Consider the following 25,548-nt stretch of genomic DNA (forward strand, 5'->3'; position numbering starts at 1 on the left):
CTTGATGGTGTGGATTGCGATATCTTGATGTAGTCTTGGACCACTTATAGTCATCCATGGTAGAGGAATATCGCAGAATTCTGGGTAAACATCCCAACCCTACATCCAGACTGTGTTCCCTATGAGGGCAATGTCCCAATCCACACTGCTCCGTGCGGCAAAGCATGATTCGAAGAAGTGGAACATCTCATCTGTCCTCCTCAGTTACCTGATCTTAGAACATTTGAACCTTTGTGGAGCATTTTGGGGACTAAAGTGCCTGCTAGATTTCCACCTACTGCTACACATTCCAAGAAGACCATTTTGCATAAGGAATGTATGTGTATCCCATTATCTTGAACATTGTACATGACCTGCATTTTGTCCACCCCACGTCGGATACAGATGCAATTACAACCAAGGATGGGTCAACTTCCTACGAATAAAGATTTTTGTATCACGGTTTTCATATTATTTTGTCCACCACCTGTATATCAGTATTGTGTTCACTGAAAGCTAGTTTAATGTAGAAGAGTGCATGAATAAATTTACCTGATCGGCAGAAAATCGAATCGGACGGCGAGGAATCCGTTTGTACAGCCTCCTGCTAGATATTCTGTTGAGGATTGTCCTGGCCGCCCCTGAATTCCCTTTCTGTACGGCCCTCATCGTGTATTCATCTGTCAACTTCAGAAACTCCTCCACGAAACGGCGATTTCCTTTTTGCGCCCTCATTGATATTTCACTCCATTTACTGCACATGGAAGTAATTCAAAATGAATTAAATGAACCACCATAATTTAATGTTAATTCCTGCTTGTACTATAGTAATTAGGGCTTTGATTTGATGTGCATTTGTATTATTTAACAGTGAGCTAACGTCTTTAACAGCAGCACACCATATTTCGTGATAAATTTGAACGAGCATCGCAACAAGTAGGCTAACTTAATCTTTTCAGAGTGTATAGTAATGCATCAAGAACTCTTTATCAAATTACTGCTCAACCTTACCAGACTTACCAAAACATGGCTTTGATTAATAACTTCTGCATAAAATCTCACTTCAATTTAAGGAAGCTACACATTCTAGAATCAACTTTGTTGAAATGCAATGAGAACATTCCAAATTTGTAAGTTTGCATTTCCCAAGTATTTTCCCCATTTTCTTGTTTATTTTTTTTAATAATTTTCCCTCACATGTTGCGAACACTTCAACTACCAAAATTAAAATTAGAGTAGTTTGTTGCTTATTGCCAGTATTTCGCCTTCTTAACTTGATCTCATATTTTTAACCTGTGACCTCGCAATCTGAGCGTAACTTGTATGTTTGTGGTTGCGAGCAATTTCATATTTCCAGCATGTCACCGTGTAGTCAGTCATTGTAGCTTTTGCAACATTGTAATTAGCATATCCAATCTAGTAGATTCCAGGCATAGTTCGTCTTATTATATCACAGTGATGCATGTTTCAATAAATTATGAGGAAATTAGTTTCTTTGTTTTTTTTAAACGACTGCACGTATTAATTTCATGAACTGTTTTTTGAGGCAATCTGTGTACATATGCGTAATCTTTGACGTATAACTAGAATCTAGACATTTTCATCATTAAATGTACGTATTTGTAACTTAAAAAATACTGAAGATCTTCATGACCTCACCTCGCCAGTTACTTTACAATAAGAAAACAAGTAGCCAGTCAATGGTTAATATAATGGATAGATAGCACACAGAGGTGACAGTTTTGAAACACACTTAGGAAATATAGGCACATTAATTTATGCATTCTAAATGCATTTATTTTCAGCAGTAAATATTGGATCTGGTTATTATGCGTACGATCTGCAAAGGCATACATCGAGGCTTCACTTCACTTCCAAGTAAATTATTATAATTGGCAAATTATTTGTCAGTAACTATTTGATTCACTACTCACTTGAGCGAAGCTTACCTCTCTAGTGGCAATGTTTCATTATGTTTGCGAAAGGCATCGAGTAGCCTGCAAGAGAAAACATTTATTCACAAGTAAAATAAATGAAATCAAAGAGAACAGTTATTGTACTAAAAGTCTAATTCATATGTAGTGTTGAAGATTATTCAATAGTTTAGTTCAGGGGTGCCCACAGGGAGGTTTCATGACAGGCCTGCGTCATGGAAATTTTTGGGGCGGATAATATTTTATACCAATTCTATATATCTTCACACAAAAATGGGGGGGATCGGATCGTTTGATTGACTTGTTATTGATTTTTAATTTTGGTTATTATGTTTAGTTTTTCTACCTACCTGTGGGTGATCGCGGCGATAGGGTTGAAATGAAACACCACCTCTTATGCCTTTAGAATCTGTTTTGATAGAGGGGGGAGGCGTGGTATTCGTATTAATACAAGGTTAGTCGAGCAGACAAACTGTGCAGAGTAAGGTTTACTAACAATGGCAGTGAGCCTAAAGTATCTAAAGTAAACATATATTGCTTAAATATGTCTGTATATTATACAGTGACGCAACCACAGGCGGGGGGCAGAGGGTCATTGCCCTCCCCACAACCTTCCATGGAAGTCAATTCTAGGGTAGCAAGGGGGGACAAACATTGACGGCCAAGGGCACCTGCAGGGGTGGGCACAGAGGAGAAATTACCCCTTTGAATTCAAATTTTATGCAAATAAAAATACATTTTGTAAAATTTTCTTGCTTGCTTCGCTTGCATTATCTGCTTTTCTCGTTTTCGTCAAGTTCAGAGCTGTAGCTAGTGGGCGGGAGTAGGTCATGCGCGCCGAATGATATAAAAAAAGTTGCGAAAGAGAGAATGCCATGGCGTCCAGTGAAGTAACATATCGGCTTTATAATAATGAACCATGTATCATGTTCTGGAAACACTAGTGACGTCATCGTAAGATCATGGCGACTTACATGTGCAGGTGTTACTTCGCATTTTTTTCACTCTTGAGGGAACCAACCTTTTGAAAAGGAAAGATTAATAATGTGCGTAAGAGCTTCTAAGCAAAAGGGGATGCAATATTGTAAAACATTTAGGATTATGCCATCATAACCGTACGGTTTTGATTTCATTTTGTTAAAAATTTTACGTACTTGTTCGCTACTTACTGGGGTAAAAAAGAACGTGTCATTGTTGGGTAGCTCAAGATAATTGTTAGTTTCATCAATCACCGCTGCATTGTTATCTGAGGGTGCACTCGGCTTAACAAAGAACTCGTTTACCGCATTCGGCAGAATGTATCTGAGGAGAACGCATTACTCTTTTTATTTGGTAAAAGTCCCTGGCTTCTGAGGTTAGACCATAAATTTTTAGCATTTTTTACATTCATATTTAGCGTTTCGTTATAGTGCTTAAATTTTGCGTTTGTTACTGCTTTTTTGGCTCTGTTTCTGAAGTATTTGTACGATAGAAGAGCGTCTAGGTCTCCTGTATTTACATATCTCAGATGAAAGAAGTCGTGCAACTTCCAGAATTCCCATACATGATTTGAAATCCAGGGGGCGGGAGGTTTGGTTACACGAATTTTTCGCTGGGGGCGTGCTTATCTATTAATCTGATAATGTTATCATTCAAGGCCTCTACCGCTGCATCTACGTCCTCGTTTCTTTCGATTTTACACCATTCCATATTTTCCGCGTCCGTACGAAACTTGTCCAAGTCCATGGTTTTGAAATTTCTAATTTTGATATTTTTTTAAAATTGTTTTGGTGCGTACAGGTCAAATATGGAGTATGCTTTACAATTAAATCTTTTGAACAAATCAATTAATGACTTTGACGTCGCTGTCACTCTGGTTGGTTTGGTAATTAATTGTTTCCCGTGAACTTCCTTGATTATGCTCTGAAGGAGTCTAGTACTGCTCTCGTTATTTCTTAACATGTTGATATTCCAGTCGCCTAACGCAATGAAGTAATCGTAATTTAAGTATAGGTATTGGAGGATATCAGCTACGTGACTGATATGAGTATAGCTGACATTTGGGGGTTTATATGCTACCATAATTCCATTTTTTCCCCTATCGATAGTTAATTCGATTACAAGGTACTCTACGTCGATATCATTATTAACGAACCGGTATAAAAATTTTCATTTAAGCGATTTAGATATGTATAAGCACACACCAACTCTAGATTTGTTTAATCTATCTTGTCGAACTAATGTGTAATTTTCGATGTCTACTATATTATTGCTAAATATAATATATTGGATGAATGGTGATTTTTATCACGGAGATTTTGAATTCTAAATTGATTGGAGTAAGAAGTAAAAAAAGGGTTGTGGGTCGTATATTTCTCGCATATCTAGGATTAAGCATTTGACTTGCTTTTTTGCTTCGAATGGGCCAATTGCTGATGTGAGGTGGTCGGCGGCTTAGTCATCATCATAAAAAGAAAATTAGCTTTATTTTTATTTATTTCTTCCACCTTTTTACAATTTTTTGGTCTGAATACCACGACCACGTCACAGTGGCCATACAAAAATTGATGATTATTCAAAAGTTATAATAAATAGTTGGATCAGATGTAGATTTGCTGGTACTGCAGTTTCACTGGCCCCAAATTTCCCTGTTATTTGCAGTATCCAAAATTTAATTCTATTTCACCGAGATGATCGTAGATATATCTTTCCTCGTGGCCATTAAAGGGCTTCTTTTCTGAGAGAGAGTGGTGTTTGGGAAGACAAAAGCAGTAGAGCTTCTTATCATCTCATGAAAAAGATCAGGCAGCTATCTTCGGCCAAGGATGATGCACCCAAGTCGAATTGATTACAAAGGGAATACAACATTATTATTGTGTTGTTTGGATTGAGTAAATACAGACATCTAGATGAAGCTTGCAACTTCAACTTCATATTTCAAACCAGCAAATCCTAATAAAAAGGTCATCCTGATTTAGATAAGCTCGCTCCAACTGCCTCAGCAGCTTGTCAACATATTTTCAGGGCTCACTTACACATAAAGAAAAAACTAACAACAGGGGTTTATCCAGGATTTTTTCTCTTGGAGGGGTGTTGGAAACTTTGGGGGGGGGGTAAGTTTGGGGATGTAAAGTGAATATTTTTGACCGTTTCTTATTTAATTTGTTCATAGATGTTTCCAGAGATTAACCTTCCCCCCTTCCCATCACGTAACATTTCAGTAGAAAAGATATGTCAAATGCAGGAAAAGGTGGAAAATAGATTTTTGTGATAATGTTAACATTTCAGTCTAACGTTTCGAGTATTGCTTTCCTATAATGTTCACTACTTGATTTAATCAATCGTTAGACAAAAGACAAGAGATGACGTTGAAAAACACAAAATTTAAACATATTATTACCAGATATCATTTAATGTAATTCTTAAGCTAGTTATAAAGAAATTAGGAACATTGATTGATTTAGGTTAATTTACTTCGCGTTTTATGCCTCTTGGCTAATTTGCGAAGATGGGGATGAGTGATGAAATGATGAAATTGATTAATGGACATTCACAAACAACGAAGCCCTAGCGGGATTCGAACCCGGGACCCTTGGCCTTGCAGCGCGATGTGCTAACCACTCAGCCACAGGATCCGGCGTCGTAGGTGTAAGTCGGAGTTAATCTTAGGGGGTGCCCAATTCATAGATGAAATATCAGTGAGAATGCATTGCTTGGGTACGCGTGCGCTTGCATGTCTGAATACAGATATAATATGACTCTTAAAAAAATGAACACACTGCGAGCGAAGCGAACAAGAAAATTTTTAGAACTATTTCTTTGCAAACTTATATTGCATATTATTAATTAAACATAGCGACAATACTTTCATTTCACAGTATCTCACAATGTTTACTCTTTACAATCTTGCTTTGCTCGATCGGAGCCCTCTTTAGCTCAGCACATGACCCCTGCCCCCTCCTGTTCTAGCTTCAGTTAGAAAATATGCATTAATAGTTCTATGTTGCGAGTGAGTTACAAATTCTGCTGTTGTTTTCAAATATCTATTTAAAAAATTATTCACAAAATGAAATAAAGTGATGAAACTATATATTTAGAGCATGGTTATGAAGACTTTAAAATATAGTGGGAAGTTGGGATGCAAGTAGATAGATGTCTGTTATTGTTTTTGAACGAAATCGGTCAAGGAATTTCATATTAAAGTCCTATGCCCTTACAAAACTTTGGAAAATACTCTTAACGCTGTTCAGAGTTTATCTTTCAAATAGCTACTGGACGAGAGACTCTAGGGAATTAGGAGTCATGTGTATCTTTACCTTAAAAGAAAACGAAAACATGTGCAAATACACGTATGGCATGTTAGCTGCAAAGGGAAGGCAAGGAATTTTCACATCTAAATTTCTAAATTGAGGTAATGCTTTATTTTCAATTATTTAAAAATTGAATAGCATTTATTTCACTTTCCAGCACAAAGAGAACAATGAACCAAACAAAATTTTTATCTCCACGTTTTCCAGCAGGCAGTGAGTAGCAAGCGCCGTCGTGCCTCCACTGGTGCGCCTATGGTCAGATATACATTTTGGACTTCATGTAAATTAAATTTATTTTTATGTTTAATTCCTTATACTTCCTTTGCTTCCTTTTAAAAGTTGTAAAAAATTAAATATGTCATTATGTCAGGGAACCGACTGTGCGCTCCTCCCACGTGCGCTTCTCCCACGACACCCATTAAACTACGCTTCTCGTAGAGCTAAAAGTGGTTCCTTTATGTTGAAGTATTGTTATTCTACCTATTGTTGATGTAAAAATCCATACTTAGAGTGCATCACACATAAATTTGCCGTTGCGTAGATACCAATTTTCGTTTCGTCTCCCTCTCTCTTAGTATCACGTGTTCTACCCTGCTCGAAAACCTTCGCTATTGTTGCCATATTGTCATTCCATTCCTGGACACACTCGCGCAAACATCATTGAAAACAATTGAATAGCGCTCCAGCTCGCGGTTCACACCGTTCGGCAGGGACGGTAATGTGGCAATATAGCACGGCGTAGTGGTTGCTTCTTTTATGCAGTGCGTGTTCATTGGCTAGCTAGTAACTAGTGTTGCCAACTGTAATAATGAAGCACTATTTCTGTCACGGAAGGGGAAAGGCAGGTAAAATGACGGTGAGTTTTGTTGGATTGGAAGCACCATATTTTTATTTTATACTAAGTATTTTACCGGTTTCACGTTGTGTACGTGTATTGCGTGTGCGTTTGTTAATTAACGTTAAATTCCAGAATGCCTCCAGTTCTGTCAAAGTTGAAATCAAAAACCTTGCATAGCCAAGCTCGGGAAATTCTAAGCAACGTGCAAGAGTTCATGAAGGAGGAAGCCAGTGAAGGTGTTAGCATCCCAATACAGCATTTTGGCAAGAGAGCAGCGGCTACGACTGGAGTTCCTGAACGAACAATCAGGACTATCATGAACGAAAGACAATCTCTTGAGATGTCAGAAGGCCCCTCCACATCATTCCACACTCCCGGGAAAGAACGACAAAGACCAGCGACCAAATCGTCAGTGGACGCTTTCGATGAAAACGTTATCCGTAGGCGCATATACGACTACGCTCTGCGTGAAAATGAAGTGCCGACATTGAAAAAATTGCATGTCAAATTACAGGCGGACATACATTTTGCGGGAAGTCAAGAGAGTTTGCGACGTTTGCTGCGAAAGATGGGATTTAGGTGGAGGAAGAGGAGGCTGTCATTTTTGCTGCTTAATGCGATGCATATTGTTTTCTGTGTTAAAATTGCCATGCTTTGATGGGTGACCAAGTTCATAGCAAGGCCGGCGAAAGGGGAGAGCGAACCGTGACACCAGCCAGGGCAGCAAAATTTGAAGAGAAGATAAAATAAGCCTATTGAAAACTGTGGTCGAGCGAGATATTCTTTTGCGCTTAATAGTATTGAAATAGCATAAGAAGTCTCATTATTTATTTTATATTTTGATGTTTTACTTAGGAATATATTGATTTTCAATTTCCCGTTGCTGCGTAACAGGGGGGGAGGGTTCGAAATGGCAAATGACTAGCGCCAGCCCTGGTTCATAGCAAAAGAAAAAGCCGCGCAGCTTATCGTCTAGTGGCAGTATATGTACTTGTTATTGTTGTGGAAGCCGGCATCGTTTGTAAATGTAGAACAAAGGCAACCGACTTTCACCGATCACGGAGAGGAAATAATAATACTGCTTGAGGAGGAGTGTTGTGGTCCAATTGTCGCGGTTTAACACGTTGGCATGTTGTTATCTGCCGTTGCAGTTCCGTACCTGTGTATACGGGTTTTGGGAGTGAACAGTTAGAACGCCACCAGTGCATTAATGCAATGAAAAATAATATTTTTTTTTTATTTTGTTTGAAATCACTCAAATAAGGAATCGTATGAAGAAGTCTTCTTTGCAGCATTTTTGGTAATTTTACGTATGTGTTAGTTCATATTTTGCGAATTTTTAGTCCATATGTATGTAGCTACATACAAAGCCACTTGTTAGTACATATTATTATACCTAGTCCTGGTATAATGCATGACGTTTAAAACTCAACGTTAGATAGATTTGAATTCTCTAATTTCCTTGTTGTACGTAACAGCTGTGCATCGGCGCACTGCAGCGATTTTTCTATCTGCTCCATTAGCAACACTACTTCTTTAGTTCTGTCGCGCATCGCACGGCAGAAATATCTGTGCTGGACTATACACCTCCCCCTGCAGGGGGGGGGGTGTTTCACTTTTCTGCTTGGGGGTGTTCGTCAAAATTTGGGAGGGTGTTGGGGGGTGTTAGGGGGTGTGGATAAATCACTGACTAACAAAACATTTGGAAACAAACTTAAACATTTTGATTACGGATGGAAAAAAATTGACCAAGATTTGAAACGACAACAACCCAACTGTTCCTCCTGATGACCTATTTGGCTGCAGGGCAGCTTCTGGATACTTCTGTGGTTACCGGAGATCAGGATATAGATGCACTGCAACGAACTTTCCTGCCACAATTCTGTAGTGTTTGCTGACGAACATTAACTATATTTTCTACATTTGTTCCAGAATATCATAGACCCCTCTAAATAGTGTGCGTATGTGTACATAAGATGAAAAGTATTTTCAAAGAGGACTAGGCTATACTCTGGAACAAGGAAACGAAAACAAGTCCTCTGTGCAGGTAGGATTCGAGAGGATTCGACCAATGAGTGCGTGAATGAATGGAGAGGAAACTCGACTGCAGCTACCAGCTGTTTGCAAAAGCGCTCACAGTTTTGTTCCGTCCACTCGGTGTCTCCCTTCTCCACCGTTGTGCGCGGTGCTGCTTCACAGATTCCCGCTACAGAGCGTAACTAGTCTACAGAAAAGTACTTGATACAATCATGTGTAAAGTTCAACAATATACAATGATTATATTTTCTGAGATAAGTAATACAGATATTAGAATGAAAGTCATTTTAATATTTTCAAAATTAGACAAATACGAGAGTGGTTCAATAATTATTGTCCCTGACATATAAGTAGTATTATTTTTCCACAAAGTCCCCCTTCACAGTAATGCACTTCCTCCACCTATACTGTAAAGCCACTATGCCAGCTTCAACGAATGTCTGTGGCTGAGCCGTGAGCCATTCTTCCGCAGCGTCCATAACAGCAGCATTTGAGGGAAAATGCGTCCCCTTGAGGTGCTCCTTCAACTTCGGGAACAAATGAAATTCACTAGGGGCGAGGTCGGGTGAGTAGGGAGGGTGTTCCAACACATGGAAACCAGCAGCATGGATTGCGGCACCAGTAACATGGCTTCTGTGTGCTGGAGCATTATCGTGGTGAAACAGCACTTTTCGCCGCAACATCCCACGCCGTTTCTCCTTGATTGCTTCGCGTAACTTAGGGATTAGGGCTGCATAATAGTCCCCAGTAACAGTGTGTCCCACCAGGTAGTCAATAAGGAGCACACCCTTCGCATCCCAAAAAATTGTGGCCATAACCTTGCGTGCTGATGCTTGCACCCTGAATTTGCGGGGGGGGGGGGAGGTGAATTGCTGTGCCGCCACTCCATACTCTGTCGTTTGGACTCGGGATCATAGTGGTGGAGCCATGTCTCATCCACTGTCACAAATCTATCACAGAACTGCTTCAGGTCTGCCCCCACCAGCTCCAAACCAGCCCTTGAACATTGAACTCTGTCTTTCTGTTGTTCACGGGATAACATTTTGGGGACCCATCGCGCTGACACCTTTCTGAATCCCAAGTGTTCATGCACAATGGTTTCCACTGAGCTTACAGAGATGTGCATGATGTCTGCTAACTGTTGCACCGTGATTCTTCTGTCAGCCATAATCATGTCATGCACAGCATCAATGTTTTCTGGGGTGGATGCTGTTGTTGGAGGACCAGCACCAGGGGCCTGTTGACAGCTTTCCCTGCCGCAACGGAAATCGCGGCAGCAGTTTTTACCACCTGGTAGGTAGGAGCCCCATCACCCAACACACTGACCATGTCCTCATGAATCTCCTTTGGGCTTAGCCCCTTTTTCTGGAGGTACTTGATGACAGCTCGTTGTTCGGTTTTCTCCATTTTTCAAACTAAGTGCCACCTCTCACACCTAAAACGAGAAAAACAAATTTATTATAACACCTACGGTTCTGAAATTTTGCATATAGGCATCTAAGACATTAGGCTACAATATCCCCATCATTCATTGCAATTCATATACTTTAAGTATGCCGGGGACAATAATTATTGAATCGCCCTCATACAATTGTATATTCTATCTATCTACAGCAATAGGCTATTTTGCAATGTTACGAAATATTAAAAAATATTGTTTAAATGTAGCACACACACATGAACAAAATGCATCAAAATGTGTGCAGTCAGCTCACTAAGTAACTCAATTTTTGCGGGAGGCAGCGAAAGTAGGTGTTTCGTACTTTTACGTGTTTATAATTATTAACAAACACACATTATCCAGTACTTAGGCTATTTATTGAACAGTACGTAAGAAGCTTACTGTACAAGTAAGTCGCCATGATCTTACGAAGACGTCACTAGTGTTTCCAGAACATGATATATGGTTTATCATTATGAAGCCCATATGTTACCTCTCCCCTTTTCACAAACATGGTGTTGCGATTCCCTCTGGGACTTGTGCCATGTTGGACGCTTTACCATGAAGCTGGAACTATGAACACAGTAACAATTGTGTTTTAATACAAATCCTTTCATGCAGTTGACATACTGCGATGGTAACACTTTGCAGACACTGATGAATTGCACAAATGCCTATATCTGAGTAGGTAACTTAAATGTCTTTCTCGCTTTCGCGAGCCGACATGCACCATGCCGCTAAGAAGTCACGCTCTCAGAATTCTACTTCCTCACAAGATGTTCCCAGCGGGAGTAAATAAAAAAACAAATGAGGAGCGGAAAGCAAAATTACGTACATACAATCTTAAACATTCTCCCCCGTTGGAATGAGCAGCATCCAAAGTAAATCGTAAAAGTCAGTGGCGGAGCGTGACCTTTCCAACAGTGTAAGCCTATCATGATGAAGGTTATTTCTCGTTGTGCTTATTTTTGGGCTGAAATTATTAGTGATTTATCCACACACATCGATTCCCCCCTCATTTTTTCAGAACACTTCCCTGGAATTTTTCACCAAATTAAAAGTTCTGGATAAATCCCTGTGATTGGTGTTCTCTTTGCTACGCTGTGTATCTCCTACATTTCAACTGATAATTAAGTCAGTCTTATTCCTATCACAATGAATAACGTAACGATAAAAAATATGCAAAGTTAGATAAAATGAATAATAATAATAAAGAAACGAAAACATAAAAGTGTTGAATACTTTTTACAACCGCATAACCAAGTATCAGCTTCGTACCCTGAATCACAAAATCGGCACACTTTATTTTTCGTTTCTGTTACTATGTCTACTAGAGAAGGAAGGAGTGGACCTACCTACATCCACAAGTTTCTTCTTGGCAGCAAAATCCTTGCTGGATAACGGCGTCTTCAACAAGTTCTCCACCCCACCGCACAATCACACTCATTTTATTCCATAATGCACTTCACTATCACACCACAGCTCAGCGCCGACAGTCCACTTTCACTAGATGGAATTCGCAAAAGCAATACCTTGACAACAAGAAGGGGGAAACAAAAAGAAACCAGATCCAAAATCGGTCACTGCTCAAAGTCAGTGACTGTGACGAGAATATCCATTTCGGATATAAATAAATTCCCTCTCTTGCCTTAAAATTCCCTGTATTTAGTAAAAAAAAATAATGATACAATATTAATTATAAAAGAAATGCTCATGGACATATCCAGAAATTTCTATCAAAGGACATGTAAGTGCTTTCTTAGGATACTCTAAAAGCAAATCTAGCACCTAAAAGATCATAAACAGGTTTTTCGAACGCTGTTCGAAGAGTGTTTGAATCACGGACTACGTAATTAATAATATTTGGTTCACATTTGGCATGAGATTTGTAAAATTGGTTCAATTTTCAGCTTTCATTAACATTTATTTATTTATTAATTTTTGCACTTTTAAGCTCAATTATTACCAGCTGAGTTCATATATAAACAGAAAACAGAGATCTTAATATTTCTGATATTTATGCTCTCCTACAAGCTAAAAACAGAAACAAGAATTTAGCACATCAATGTGTATCTAGTTTTCCCGTATCCCGCTCATTTTTTGGTTTCCCCTTCCTGCTAGATTTTTGATTCAGAATTCCCTGTTCCTGAAAAAAAAAACTCCTTAAAGCACCACCGGCTCAAATTTCCTTTGCAGTCAACCATTCACACCCGACAACGCTGGAGCCCCTCCTCTTGCAGGACCTGTGTCTCGTTGGCGCGTATTCAGTAAAGCCAACCAGTAGTGCAGGTGCACCGGTTCACAAACCGAAAATGGGGCTCGGTGGGGCTCGCCTTAATGGTTTGCTCTTGTAAGGCATAAGCCCCATTTTCTCGCAGTGTTGCCAACACCTTACTCGAAAAAATCACCAAGGTTTTTTTTTTGTCTAACCTAACCTAAAGCAAGGAGCTGGCAACCTTGCTTGAGGCTTGCCTTACAGTGCATAAAGCAAGGTTGCCAACCTACTGGTACTTTTGCCATAGCCTTTTACAAAAAAGAGAGAGGAGAGAGAGAGAGGGGGAAGAGTTAAACAACCGACAGCTGCCAACACCTGCCTACAGCTTTTTTTTTCTTGGTCTAACCTAACCTAAAGCAAGGAGCTGGCAACCTTGCTTGAGGCTTGCCTTACAGTGCATAAAGCAAGGTTGCCAACCTACTGGTACTTTTGCCATAGCCTTTTACAAAAAAGAGAGAGGAGAGAGAGAGAGGGGGAAGAGTTAAACAACCGACAGCTGCCAACACCTACCTACAGCTTTTTTTTTTCTTCCTACTTAGCAAAAGCTACTATTTTTTTTGAGGCTTAGCTAATGTTTATATATATCGTGACCTTTGTAAACCTCTCTCGGGGGGAACGATGTGCCACACACGCGCACGCGCGTACCTTTTATTATTTCCGTATTGTGACGCAAACAAACAAATAATAATAATTGTTGTTTTTTAGGATTCCTGGCCCCTATAACCTCGCCAGGGTGCGTGGTGCCCAACCAAAAAAAATAAAAAGGTTTTCTAACGGCTGCGGTTCTAGATAACCACACCTCTGTAGAGTTTCACGTGTTTTTTTTTTTTCTCAAACTTCCATGAAACTCTACAGAGGACCTCCGTAATGCATGCAACGTGTACTAACGACTCTAGTGTTATTTTGATGTTGTAATATTTTTGGATATAGAGTTTTATTGTGAGATATAGATAAAAATAATTATGTTTATTATAATATTTTCTTGATGAAGATGGAGAATGTATGTGTGTGTGTTACAAATAAGGTTGCATGCTTTTTTTTCTAGTGTGTGTGTATGTGTTTTTGATGTTTCGACAGCATCTGAAACGATAAAAAAAAAAATTTTATTGTTAATTTTCTTGTGTAAAAACAACAACAAATTTTTTTGTGCAAATTTTTTGATTTGTCTCTCGTGCTATAGTGCAAAAAAAGATATTGTAACTGATAACTAATGAAATTGACATTTGTAACTGATCTGAACTAGTGAAATTCGTATTGTGCCATTGTAACTGATTGTGCTAGTACAAAAAATTTCTTATTTGTGCAAGAAAAGATGTTAAAAACTTATTAAAACTGCTCTGTGACCCTCTCGTTGTTCACGTCGTAGGCGAAGGACTTCTCTGCAATCAGGATGACACTGCATAGGGTATCCTCGGGCAAGGCATCGTGGAACTCGCAGACGATCTTGATGTTGGTTCGATCGTTGACCACCACCTGCTTTCTCTTAGATGTGTTGATGACGGTCATGGGTCTCCGTGCTTTGAATTCGCTGGGCGTGTAGTACATGTCCACGCTTCCCTCGGTCACGCGTTTGTAAGCCGAGAACGCTTCGTAAAGTTTGAGGTAATCGTTTTTGGTCATGTCGAGGTTGTAATTCTCGCGCGGGAACACTTCGTTCCTACCGTTCTTCAGATAAACGTTTTTGATCTTGCAGTCGTCGAACTTGCTGGAATCTTTTTCCTGATTCTTGTCCCTCCCGGTCTGAAAAAGCACTACGACGAAATCTGGCATGTCGAACTGTATGTTGTTGAACTGCGTCGTCACGTCGAATTCCATGTGACTTCCCGACGCCATCTTCTGCACGCACTGGTAACCGTGAAAGTGAATCGGCACCTGCGGACTTTGCAAGATCTCCGCATTGTACTTGAGGGCGTAGTTCGTTTCGTATTCCACCACCGGCATTCTCAATTCCATGCTCCGGATGACGCATTTCGCTACTTCGGGTAAAGTGTTGGCTATCGGCGTGGTGCCGTCCGGACCCAAAGTAGCGTATCGCATCAGTGCGTCGTTGTCGTTGGCCGCTCTTCGAAACGTGATCCTCAGTCCTCCCTTCCACATGATCTCCTTGTAGTCCGAGAAGAAACCAGGCAGCAGACGCATGGGAAAGAGCACCGTGTGACTTCTCGTCGATATTTTGGTCCCGGCTTCGAATCCCCCGACCTGGTAGTACGCTGCGTCCGTTTTGGATAATTTCAACGTTCCCACTGCCGTCGACGTGATGCCTGGATAATCTATTCTGTCGATGACGGTGTTGTGTTTCCTCACCTCCACCTGCGAGAACAGGTGAGGCACGAAGTTGTCCACGAGTATCAAGTTTGCTGCTGCGGGAAACGCGTCTCCGCTTTCCTTCTTCACCACGTCGAATTGAAGGTAGAGGTCCGCTCTGTGAGGATGAATGAACCCGTCGCCTACGTCCACGTCGTATTCGATCTCCCTGTTCGCTTCGTTCAGATTGGCGAACGTGCGACGGTTGGGAGGGAAAGATTGCAATTCGTAACTTTCGATTTGCTCCATTTTACATGTATGGTTATTTATTATACGCTGATCTCCACGATGGCCGTCGTAGTGGCACCTGCGAAATCCACCACGTCTCCTTTCTCGTTCGTCACCACCAACTCTATGTCGTCTATGCGGTTGCGACATACTGGAAAATAGATCGGCGAAGAGGGCGTGTAGATGATCGGTTCCATGAACTCGGAACTTGGTTTGAAAGTGGCTATGATTCCCGTCTGCTTGTGACTTCCTAATCCGTCCGAAGATTTCGTGATCATGCCTTCGGCCACGTTGCAGTGCACGTTCAGAGTCTCGATGGCCAAGAATTTAGGAATGTTGGTTGCTACGTGCTTGATGCCAGCTTCGAGTTTTGGGTGGTTGTTCTCGAAACCTAAAAGTTCTCCCATGGTGCCCAGGTCCACGGTCTCCGTCGCGGATAGGATTTCCACTCTGTGCGTGACCGAATTTTGAGAAAGGTACGCGCCTTTGGGTAACTGAGCTTGCAAAGTGGAAAGATTGTATTGGCCTGGCGTGACGACGATGTGTTCGCTTCCGACGCTAATTTTGTTGTTGTGCTGAGTGACGTTAGGTATGAGGTACATGCTGTAGAATGCACGCAGAGCCACGGATTTAGGATAGACGATGTCGTCGTGCAGCGTGAGTTTCAAGATCGAAGATTCGCTCGTGAGATGGAACACGCCCATCCTAGTGATGCTGTTTGAGGTTCCGCAATGTTTTCTGGAAATCCTCGATCGTAGGGTTATTTATTTTAGAGAGAAACGCGAGCACGGAGAGGCAGAGATTACCGCAGTTCACGTCTCCGAAATCTTGAATGCGTTCGGCGTTGTAATATATAGAGGTTTTGTTCGTTTTCAGGTAATGGACTAAATTTGTAGGTGGAACACCTCCGAAAGAATCGAAAACGAATGCTTTATTATTATTTTTGTGGTAACATATCCAATGCGTGCCTGGATTTTTTTGATTGTCCAAGTTGACTACTCCACATTCTCTTCTTTTGACGGTTGAAGGTAACGAATCGGACATGAAAACTCCTCTGAAGTGTTTGATTCGTAACGGTTCGATCAGAGATTCAATGTCTCGGTTGGTGAGTGCTGCTGTTTCTTTTTTTTAAACTTTCTCATCACGCCCTTCCCCCTTTTCTTCTCCATGGCCAGGTTGTGACGTTTCTGTTCTTCCAACTCGGCCTTGTTCTTCTTCGAGTCGATGACGGTTTTCGCGATGGCGGCACTTCCGCCGGCCAAACTTCCAACGGCCCCCAATGCTGCCAGGATGGCCGGGATGCTGAATATGAAACCTCCGATCTTTTGCTGTTTCCGCGAACGCTGCAAGCGTCTCAATTGAGGTGTGCTGAGCAGCAATTTCATTCCGTGTCCTTTCGACAAGCAAGAACGTTTCTTCTCGCGTTGTTTCTTGGTGAGTAACCCATCGAGGGCACCTAGATTTTTTAGATTCGAATATGGTATCTGGTACACGACACCCTTGGGCTTCATGTTGATACTCTATGTGTTATTTTTTCGCGGTATGTTATTTATATATAAATGTTCTGAGATTTTTTTCAATGGATGTTATTTTATATATACTCCACGTAGCCCCGTTACACAAATTCTATTACATGCTTTGTTTTCTTACCAAGAAGTTCCTTTGTCCCCTTGTACACGATTCGAGTTTTGTTCTCGATTAAGATAGCTAGCTTCTCGTCGGATAACATGATAGAGTATCGATCTGGTAAAAATAGACTGTATTGTCCGTTGAGCAACAGACGCACCTTGGGACCATACTGGGTAGAAACGATTGAACCGGAAGTTATCGTGTAAGGTTTGTCGACTTCCAATTCCAGAATTTTTACATACTCAACTGATAAATTTAGCATTTGTTTTAATGCTTGGAGGTCACTTATTTTTTCACTCGTCATATCAAAGAAAAATTTTCAGGGTGTTAGAGGGAAATTTAATTTTTATTCACGATGTGTGTTATTTATATATATATTATTTCACGGGATTTTTTTTTCTATCGAATATTTTTTTAACAGAGGAAGAAAGTTCGTGCTTCCGAAAACGCGATGATGTGCGTGATGATTTCTTCCGTCTCCTGCTTAGATTTTCTCCAATCATCGGTGTCCCGTCTTCTCCCCTGCCTCGCCTCGTGCAGTTCGTCCAACCTCTCGTTCAATTTCTTCCCCGCGGCCGACAGAAGAGTGTCGAGATCACCGCACCTCATTCCACTGATCTCCCGAAGACGGTCCTTGAGAACTATTTCGCATCCCATGTGAAATGCCGGCGTCGTTTTAGCTATGATCACAAGTTTATTAACATCTCCGTTAACTACCTTTTTGAATATTTTAGATAGTAGTTCGTGCGGCAAATCAGTTATGCAAGCCATGTTGTTTTTTTTACTGGATGTTATTTATATACCCCACCCCAATTTTTGTTTTGTGTTCATGGCGATGGTGGTACCCAGTGCGGCGACCCGTTCACCCAACGATGCGTCTCTGCTCACGAACCTTTCGAAAGCTGCATGTTCCAATTTTTTGTCTGCCTCGTGACGTGCATCCAGATCCGTCTGCGTGGTGTTGTAGGCGATGTCGTGATCTTTGCATGCCGCGTCCAACGGATTCACACCCTTGTCTCCTCTCTCCAATCTTTTCTCGAGTTTGGTACCCGGTCCGCAGTACTGGTAGCTAGGTAAATGCATCTCGAAAGGTAACTTGTTGATGATGTCGTTCACGAGTCCCTTTCCTTCGGCCACGTTCCAAAATCTCGGAGGCAGCGTGTTGATGATTTTGATCAGGTAACCTATGCCCTTGTCGTCGTTCACGATGAAGTTGGAAAGTTTCGTGCTGATCATGTCCACGATGCCAACCTTCTCGTTGTAGAAATTACGGTTGCCTGCATTCTCTTCGCCGGCTATCACCAACAATCGGTCCACGAGCTTCCTCACGTCGTCCACCCAAACGAATTCTTTGGGTAACGTGTTGTAGCGTTTGACGCCGCTGCCTGTTTTGACCTGGTTCCAAATCGGTTTGATGAGATTCCTGTACTTCTCGCCGCTGCTCGATTTCACCCTATTCTGCGAGGCGTCGTTGTTCTGGTACAAGGCATCCGTCATGATCAGAATTTCCTTGTAACTCTGGTAATCTTCGTCGGTGTAATCTTTCGGCTGCTTTTTGGCAACGAGTTCCCACAGTCCTACCGTACCCGGATACCTGGTCCAACTATCCTTCTCGCCTAAATTAACTTTAATGTCGTTGCCTTCGAAGGTCACCTTCGATTTCCCAATCTTCCACACCACACCACCGCCTTCGTTGGTGTCCATGCTGGGATACAATCCGAACACTTCATCCTTGTCGAATTTCCCCGTGCTCAGGTAGTCTCGTGCCAAAGGTCCCAACTCGATTTTATCCGAAGACGACGACGTGCTACCTATGGCTCGACGTCGTGCCGGTGCATCCTTCAGTTCGAACGGCGTCGAAGGAATGCTCGAAATGGGCGTGGGTACGGCGTAACTTTTAGCTGCGAGCGGTACGAGTTCGTTGATCAAATTTTTATTTTGTTCCGTGACACTTTTAATTTCTTTACCTAGACCGCTGATGGCATCGATCACAGGTTGATCCTGACGTTTCTTCTCTTCGTAGAATCCGCGATTCTCGGATTTCCAACCTTTGAAGCGTTTCGCGAGGTAATCGCGAAGCTTGAGATTTTCGTCTTCGATTTTTCGTTTCGTCATGACGTTATTTATACACGTCGTTTCTCACAACGTTGCATCGTTTAGAAAGTCGTTGATTTTGTTTCTGTATTTTCCGTCGTTGGGTTTCCTCGTCATGTCGATCGTCGCGAATCCGAAATCGTCACCGTTCCAGCAAGTAGAGCAGCAGCGTTCCGAAAATTGATTGTAGTTCATGTCTCCGCCTACGTAGTCATCGTACGCGTGCTTGAGGTTGGTGTGATCTTGACGAAACAAACATATGAAATTAGCGTTGTCGCGTACTAACTGTTTTGGAATTTTGGAAAACGTTTGAGCTAGGTAGAAGCAATCCATTCCTTTGTGACGACCTTGCGTGAAAAAGTTGCGAATTTCATTTTGATTTTCCAGGATGGCGTCGTCGAACACAACGACTGAATTTTCACGACAATCGTCGAGTGGTTTTATTTCCGAAGCGAACGTTGCAATGTCCTGACCATCGTACAGTTTCATCAGTTGCTGGTATTTGGATTGCTCCAAACTTTTCGAGAATACGTACAGGTGCCTGTTCTTCCAATCTAACCAATTCGGTGCGAGGAGAAAATTGTCCACGAGCAGTGTCGTTTTCCCACACCCCGAAGGACCTACGATCAGACAGCGGATGCTGTCGGGAAGCAACTCACCGTTCTTTTTTTTTCTCGTTTGACTTTCCGGATCCGGTAGACGCTTCACCACGTTCCACGTACTCACAAGATCACTTCGTTCGCGTCGATCCAACTCTTTTCCGGAAGTCCCAGCCATTTGACAAACAGTTTGTCACCTTTCCTACGCAATACTTTCTCGATGAGGTACGTGTCGGGGTGTTTCGTTTTAGAGAGTTCCTCTTCGTAAAATCTTCCTTTCAAAATCTCGCCGCTACTATCTTTTATTATATACGTGTGTCGGTTTCCGGGTAAAACTCGAACCACCGTAAAGAGTTCCGTGCTCCAATTTTTTGTGAATCCCTTCTCGAAGGTGCGTTTGAATTTGCTGATCCTCACCCGGTCTCCAATTTTGTATTTAGCTTTTTTTGTCGTGGGTGTGTACTTTGGACAGTAAACTGTAGAAATTAAACGCTGCTCGTCAGATTTCGTAACGTCAGCTGGCTTCATGCCTATCGTTCTGTGTACCGTATCATTATAAGTGTCGACGAGTTCCGGCAGGATGTCGACCCATTTGTAATTTCCCCGAAGCGTGAATCGTTTCCACATGTGTGATTTCAAGGTTCGATTGAATCTTTCCACGATGCTGGCTTTGATGTGACTGAAGGTCGAATAATGTTGAATCTTGTGTTTTTGAATAAACTTTTGGAATACGGCGTTGTAAAATTCTTTACCGTTGTCCGTTTGCAGAAACCGTGGTTGTCTGCCGCCGCTTTCGCGAAAAATTAATTTGAATGCTTCCGTGACGCATGTTCCCGTTTTCGCCTTCAAAGGCAGAGCCCATGCGAATTTCGAAAATGTGTCTATGACGGTGAGGAGGTACTTGTTGCCCTTGTTCAATTTATGTACGTTTTTCAAATTGCCGCTACTCATCTCCACGAGGTCGCTTTGCCAGAGGTCGTCGATGCCCTTGGTTACCACAGCCAAACGTTCGTAGTTACGGCGTGCAGGTTTATGCAATTCTTCGACGATGGCTTGCCTAGACATTTTTTTTAGAGATTACGTTTCAAGAGAAGCACAAGCGTGATGGGATTCAAAGAGGGTGGCACTTCGCTCGTGTTTTGAATGATCAGCTTATCGCCGGCACTCACGTCGAAAACGGTAAGATCTTCGTCTTCGTGTATTTCATATATGTTGCGCGTTTCGTTCCAACGTGCCAGAGGAATGTTTCCTGCTTTCTGGACACCACGATTCGATATCAAAGTCATGGTGGGAACGCTAGCTTTTCTACCGTGAGACCAGTACGAAAATTCGTTTATCTGAATCGTGCCATCGAGGAGAAACTTGTAGTACGGATGATAGGGATGTAACATGTACAGTTTGTTACCTTCGACGAACGTGGAGATTCTCTGTTGATTGGGTACGCTGTTGATTTCGATGGCTTGCAGAGAATGCAGTTTAGCGAATTTAGTGTCGACGCCGAGCAGATTACTGTGAACGTGTCCGAGTTTATTTTCGATGGGCAGCAAATGCTCGACTATGGTATCCGTTACGGCAGACAACGACGGTTTGATTTTCACTTCCACGTTCAACTGCTTGTAGTTTTCGTTGAGTTCTTGTAACTTGGCACCGAAAGAAGCCAGCGTCGATTCCTGCGTGGATTCCAGCACTCCGACTTGATCTCTGATGTTGACGACGATGTTCTGAAGGTTCTCGACTTGATTCAATTTCGAGCTCTTCTCGGTAAGATCGTTCACGATGCTTCGCATCTCTGTAAACTGCGTGTGAAGGTCGGCGACGCTCTGCGAAGTGGGCAGCGTCGACACCAGCGAACTAATTTCGTCTCGAATCTGTTCCACGTTCGCCGTTTCCGTTTCTAGTCGTTTCAACATTCTAGATATGTTTCTTTTCAAAGCGTGCAATTCTTTGGAGGTGGGGATATTGGCCACCCTACTCTCGAGATCGCTCAAAGAAATTTTGATGTCGCTCGATTCGGATAGTGCCGTCACCGCCGTTTTCAATTTTTCCAAATCTTCGCTCGAAGGCACGCTCGTCCGTAACGATTCCAAGTCACCCTGTATGTTGTCCAGTACGTGATGAAAATGAGCAAGATTGGATTCGACGTTTAAATTTTCTAAATATTCGATTTTATGCTGAACCGTACTCAACGTGTCTTGTATGCTCGTCAACGCTCTCGCTTCAGCGTGAATATTTTTAATTTCTTCGTTGATCAATTCCAAGGACGCCTGAAGCGTAGCGATGGTGGTTTGAATGTGTTCGAAATCTTGATAGGCCTCCAATTGAATTTTTATGTTCGCGACGCTTTTACCGATGACCTGCAGTTCGTCCGACGATGGTAGGTTCGTCATTGTATCTTCCAAAGTCTGCAACTTGGATTTGATTTCTTCCAACGTGCTGGTGAATTCTTCTTGTAATTTGGAAACGACGACATGCAAGCGTTCTGCGTTTATATCGTTCACGACAGTTTGAAGTTTAGAGAAATTCTTTTCTATTGCGGAAGTTCGTTCTTCGATTTCGAGTTTCAATTTTTCCAAATCTTCATTTTTCGATTGAAATTGCTGTAATTTGACCAAATCATTTTGAAGCGAATCCACGCTCAACTGTATATTTTGAACGTTGTCGTAAGAAGGTACGTTGACATAATTTTTTATCAGCATTTTCAGTTCGGAATCGATTTTCAGAATGGGATCGAGACATTGCGTTTGGAGCGTAGCGATTTCCGACTCTAAACTTTTGTTTAAGGTCTCCTGCAAAGCGATCAAATCGCTCCTCAACTTCTTAACTCGAACGTCCAGCATGAGAATCTCTTCTGCGTGGTCCACACGCTTGGTGTTGCCGAAAATGTCGTTAGGCATTTTTGGTTAACGGTTATTTATAATAGGATAGACGATTCGTAATTCTACGAAGAGAGGAATGAGTTTGTCGTAATCTCCGAGGAGTTCCATGTAAAGATAATCTCCTGCAGACACATCGTACGTAATGTTAGAAAGCATCTTGTCGTGCTTGATTCGAAAAATGTTCTTGCCTGTAGAAATTTTGATTTCGCCTACGTTTTCCGGATTCACGGTGATCCGAAGTTTCCCGTCGATCGGAATTTCGTAAAAATGTAAATTGTTGTTGAAGATGTAAAAAATTTTGCCGACGTCTTTATCCAATTTCGTCCAAATGCTGTTAAGGTGAATGATCAACAGACCGTTGAGTTTAGGTAACACGGAAGGTAAGACTTCATGATCTGGTATGGTTTCCATAATGATCTGTTTTTTGAAACCGAACAAATTCATAGGCATGCTGGTTATTTAAGAATACGGCCAAAGTTTTTTTTTGTAATGACAGTCAAAGTGTTTTTTTTTTACTGAGTAACAAGATGTTTTTTTTTTGAGTTAGTGAAAATTGTTGTGTGTGGTGGCGAGTGCTAATTATTTGCACTGTGCGCAATTCTTATTTATTTCTAAACGACGATGCCCCCAAGGCAATGTGTGAATACCACACTCGAGGACGCACCTCTTATCGTCATCGGGATCCAGCGCAATTTTTCTAACTTTGTTTGTGGTGATGATATGGTCGACGCTTTGAATGCGCTGTTCTGCTCTTAGAACCGACGACCTGGTCTTGAGGCAATCGACAAAGTCCTCGAATGTAAGATGCTCCCGAACCACCTGTCTGCCGACACCCTTGGCCTTCTTGGTAACGCTGCCCTCGGCTTTGATGGCATAGGCCTTGGCGCGAAGACCTGCAAACTCGAGAATTACATCACCGTCCTTCTCGTCTTTGAGTTTGCCAGGCACCTTCTTGTTGCGGGCCAGGATACCGTACTTGTTTTGCTGGGGATAGCCCGAGGTGTCGAAAAGGTTAACCAAAGATGGAACTGTGGCTATATCCCCGTACGTGTCGTCCGTGCGAACGTGGTACACCAAGCTGTCCGTGTCCGTGTAGAGTAGGCTGATATTGTCGTTATAGTGCTGGCGTAGTTTCCCATAATATATTTGAAACATGTGCAGCTTGCTCAGGTCTAATACTGAGGCGCCAACATAAATTGGCTTGTTGAGCATCACCTCGCTCTTCCTCATATGCACCAGAGCAAGCTGTTCGTTATAAATGGTCCTCGATTTGAATAACGGGTTTGCTACGAGCCTGCGACATTGTGCTTTGTTTGATATTAGCCTCACATCTACACGATTCCGTACATTCTCCATGGTTTTCCCGAACACCGCATTGTTCATGAGCTTGAAGAAATCCTTATCAAGCTCGGACGTGGCTGCGGTGCGGTGTCTGGTGTTGACTTCAATATATGGACGCAGCCACGGAGAATGCTCGAACTTGAGGATGCGGTGAACTGCGTGGACCGTGACCCCTCGCTGCATCAACCACCGGAGATTCTGGTAGTGCAGGACGTAATTCTTCTTGGGTTCGAAATCCATGACGAGCTTCGTCTGGTTGGAATCGGGTGGACACTTGAACTCGGTTGCAGGGGGAAGATCGCAGAACAAATCCTGCAGCTTCTCGGAGAATTGCAGATCAACCTCGGCGAAGAACCCATGTTCTGAATCGTCGAAACCTTCAACGTCAAAGTTGGAGGGGTCAGCCCACTCGAAGCCTCTAAAGGGGAGTGGCTGCATCATGGAGTGTCCGTAGAGGTTATTGACGTCCGTGTACATGATGTAGCTGGACGGTTGTGAGGGGTCGTAACCGGTGGCCATGTGGTGATTGTTGGCGCGCGAGTGTCGCTGCGACACCTGGACCATGCCACCCCGGATAGCGCGTTCCACAAACAGCACCATGTCATAATCGGAAAGAAGCTCCAGCTCGATCTTCGTCACCAGAAACATGGCTGACCACGCCAGTCCGGGGAGACTATAGAAGTAGGCGGGGTCCAGCTGGTAGATCTTCATTGCGGTCGCACGGAACGTCTGGAACACGTCGGCGAGGAGCGTCACATCAAGTCTGAGGTAGGCGTCGTGGTAGTCCCCGAGAGTTCGACAGCCCAGCTCGCGCCACATGGACTGGGCATGGTGATATTCTTCGTCGGTGATGTTCGAGCCTCGTAGCTGACTGTAGAACTTCGCCTGGGGAGGTAGCGACGTCTCCGCGAACTTGGAAGGGTCTGTGATGTATTCGTAGGTATAGACCCCCTTACGCTTGAAGAGGCCGGCGTCCAAGTTCGGAAAGTTTCCGGAGGTAATGAGCATTTGCTCGTCGCTAAGCTTCCCTGCGAGAGCATCGAGGCTTGCTGGGAGGAACCTCAGGGAGTCGAGGAAGCGAAGCTCGACGGTAGAGGGTGATCCTGGGATTCGCACCCACTTGCTCAAGCTAATGTAACGCTCCTCGTTCTGCGCCAGGACGTTGATTCGCATGTCGTCGTACCCAAAGTGAGGCACCAGATGGTGGAAGTCGTATCCCGAGCCATTGTGAAAAAACACAGGGATAAATCGCGGGTCCCGGGCCATGAGGTTGCATCCGTTGCACCAAGGACCAACATACCTACCGTTAAAGTGATCGTGGTGTTGGACTTTACGGTTGTTGGCGGTGTACTCCTTGACGCAGACAGGGCAAGCGATGGCCTCGTCGTGTCTACGCTGATCGTCGGGGGACAGTGGGAGCATAGACTTGGGGGCCAATAGTACTTTCCCTATCTCGATGGCCTCGACAACCATCCTCTCGAGGAAATGTTTGGCTGCGTCGGGGCCACGGTACACGTAGGGCTCGGGAGCGATGTGCTGGTCACGTCGCACCACAACGTATGCGAAACTGGATGCCTCGTGGAGTTGGTAAGGGGTGGTGGAGGAAACTTCGGGATCTGGATCGCAAGTGGACAGGGGTTTGAGGAAGGCCTCGAAATCCGCGATGATGATAGCGGGATGCTCC

The 25,548-nt window shown here is 42.8% G+C and overlaps 1 protein-coding gene across 2 annotated transcripts in view; it reads right to left on the reverse strand.

Annotated features, from left to right (window-relative positions):
- LOC145987156 (deoxynucleoside triphosphate triphosphohydrolase SAMHD1-like) overlaps window positions 1-25,548 on the reverse strand; it is a 295,372-nt gene that overhangs the window by 60,074 nt on the left and 209,750 nt on the right. For both annotated transcript variants that reach the window (XM_083121664.1, XM_083121663.1), the window contains exons 7-8: window positions 1,929-1,976; window positions 532-733 (exon numbers count right to left, since the gene is read on the reverse strand). In XM_083121664.1, the coding sequence (XP_082977790.1) occupies window positions 532-733; window positions 1,929-1,976 (250 nt within the window). The remainder of the gene's footprint in view (window positions 1-531; window positions 734-1,928; window positions 1,977-25,548) is intronic.

This window comes from Lepisma saccharinum, chromosome 4, assembly GCF_977018435.1.
Source record: "Lepisma saccharinum chromosome 4, izLepSacc3.1, whole genome shotgun sequence".
Taxonomy (NCBI): Eukaryota; Metazoa; Arthropoda; class Insecta; order Zygentoma; family Lepismatidae; genus Lepisma; species Lepisma saccharinum.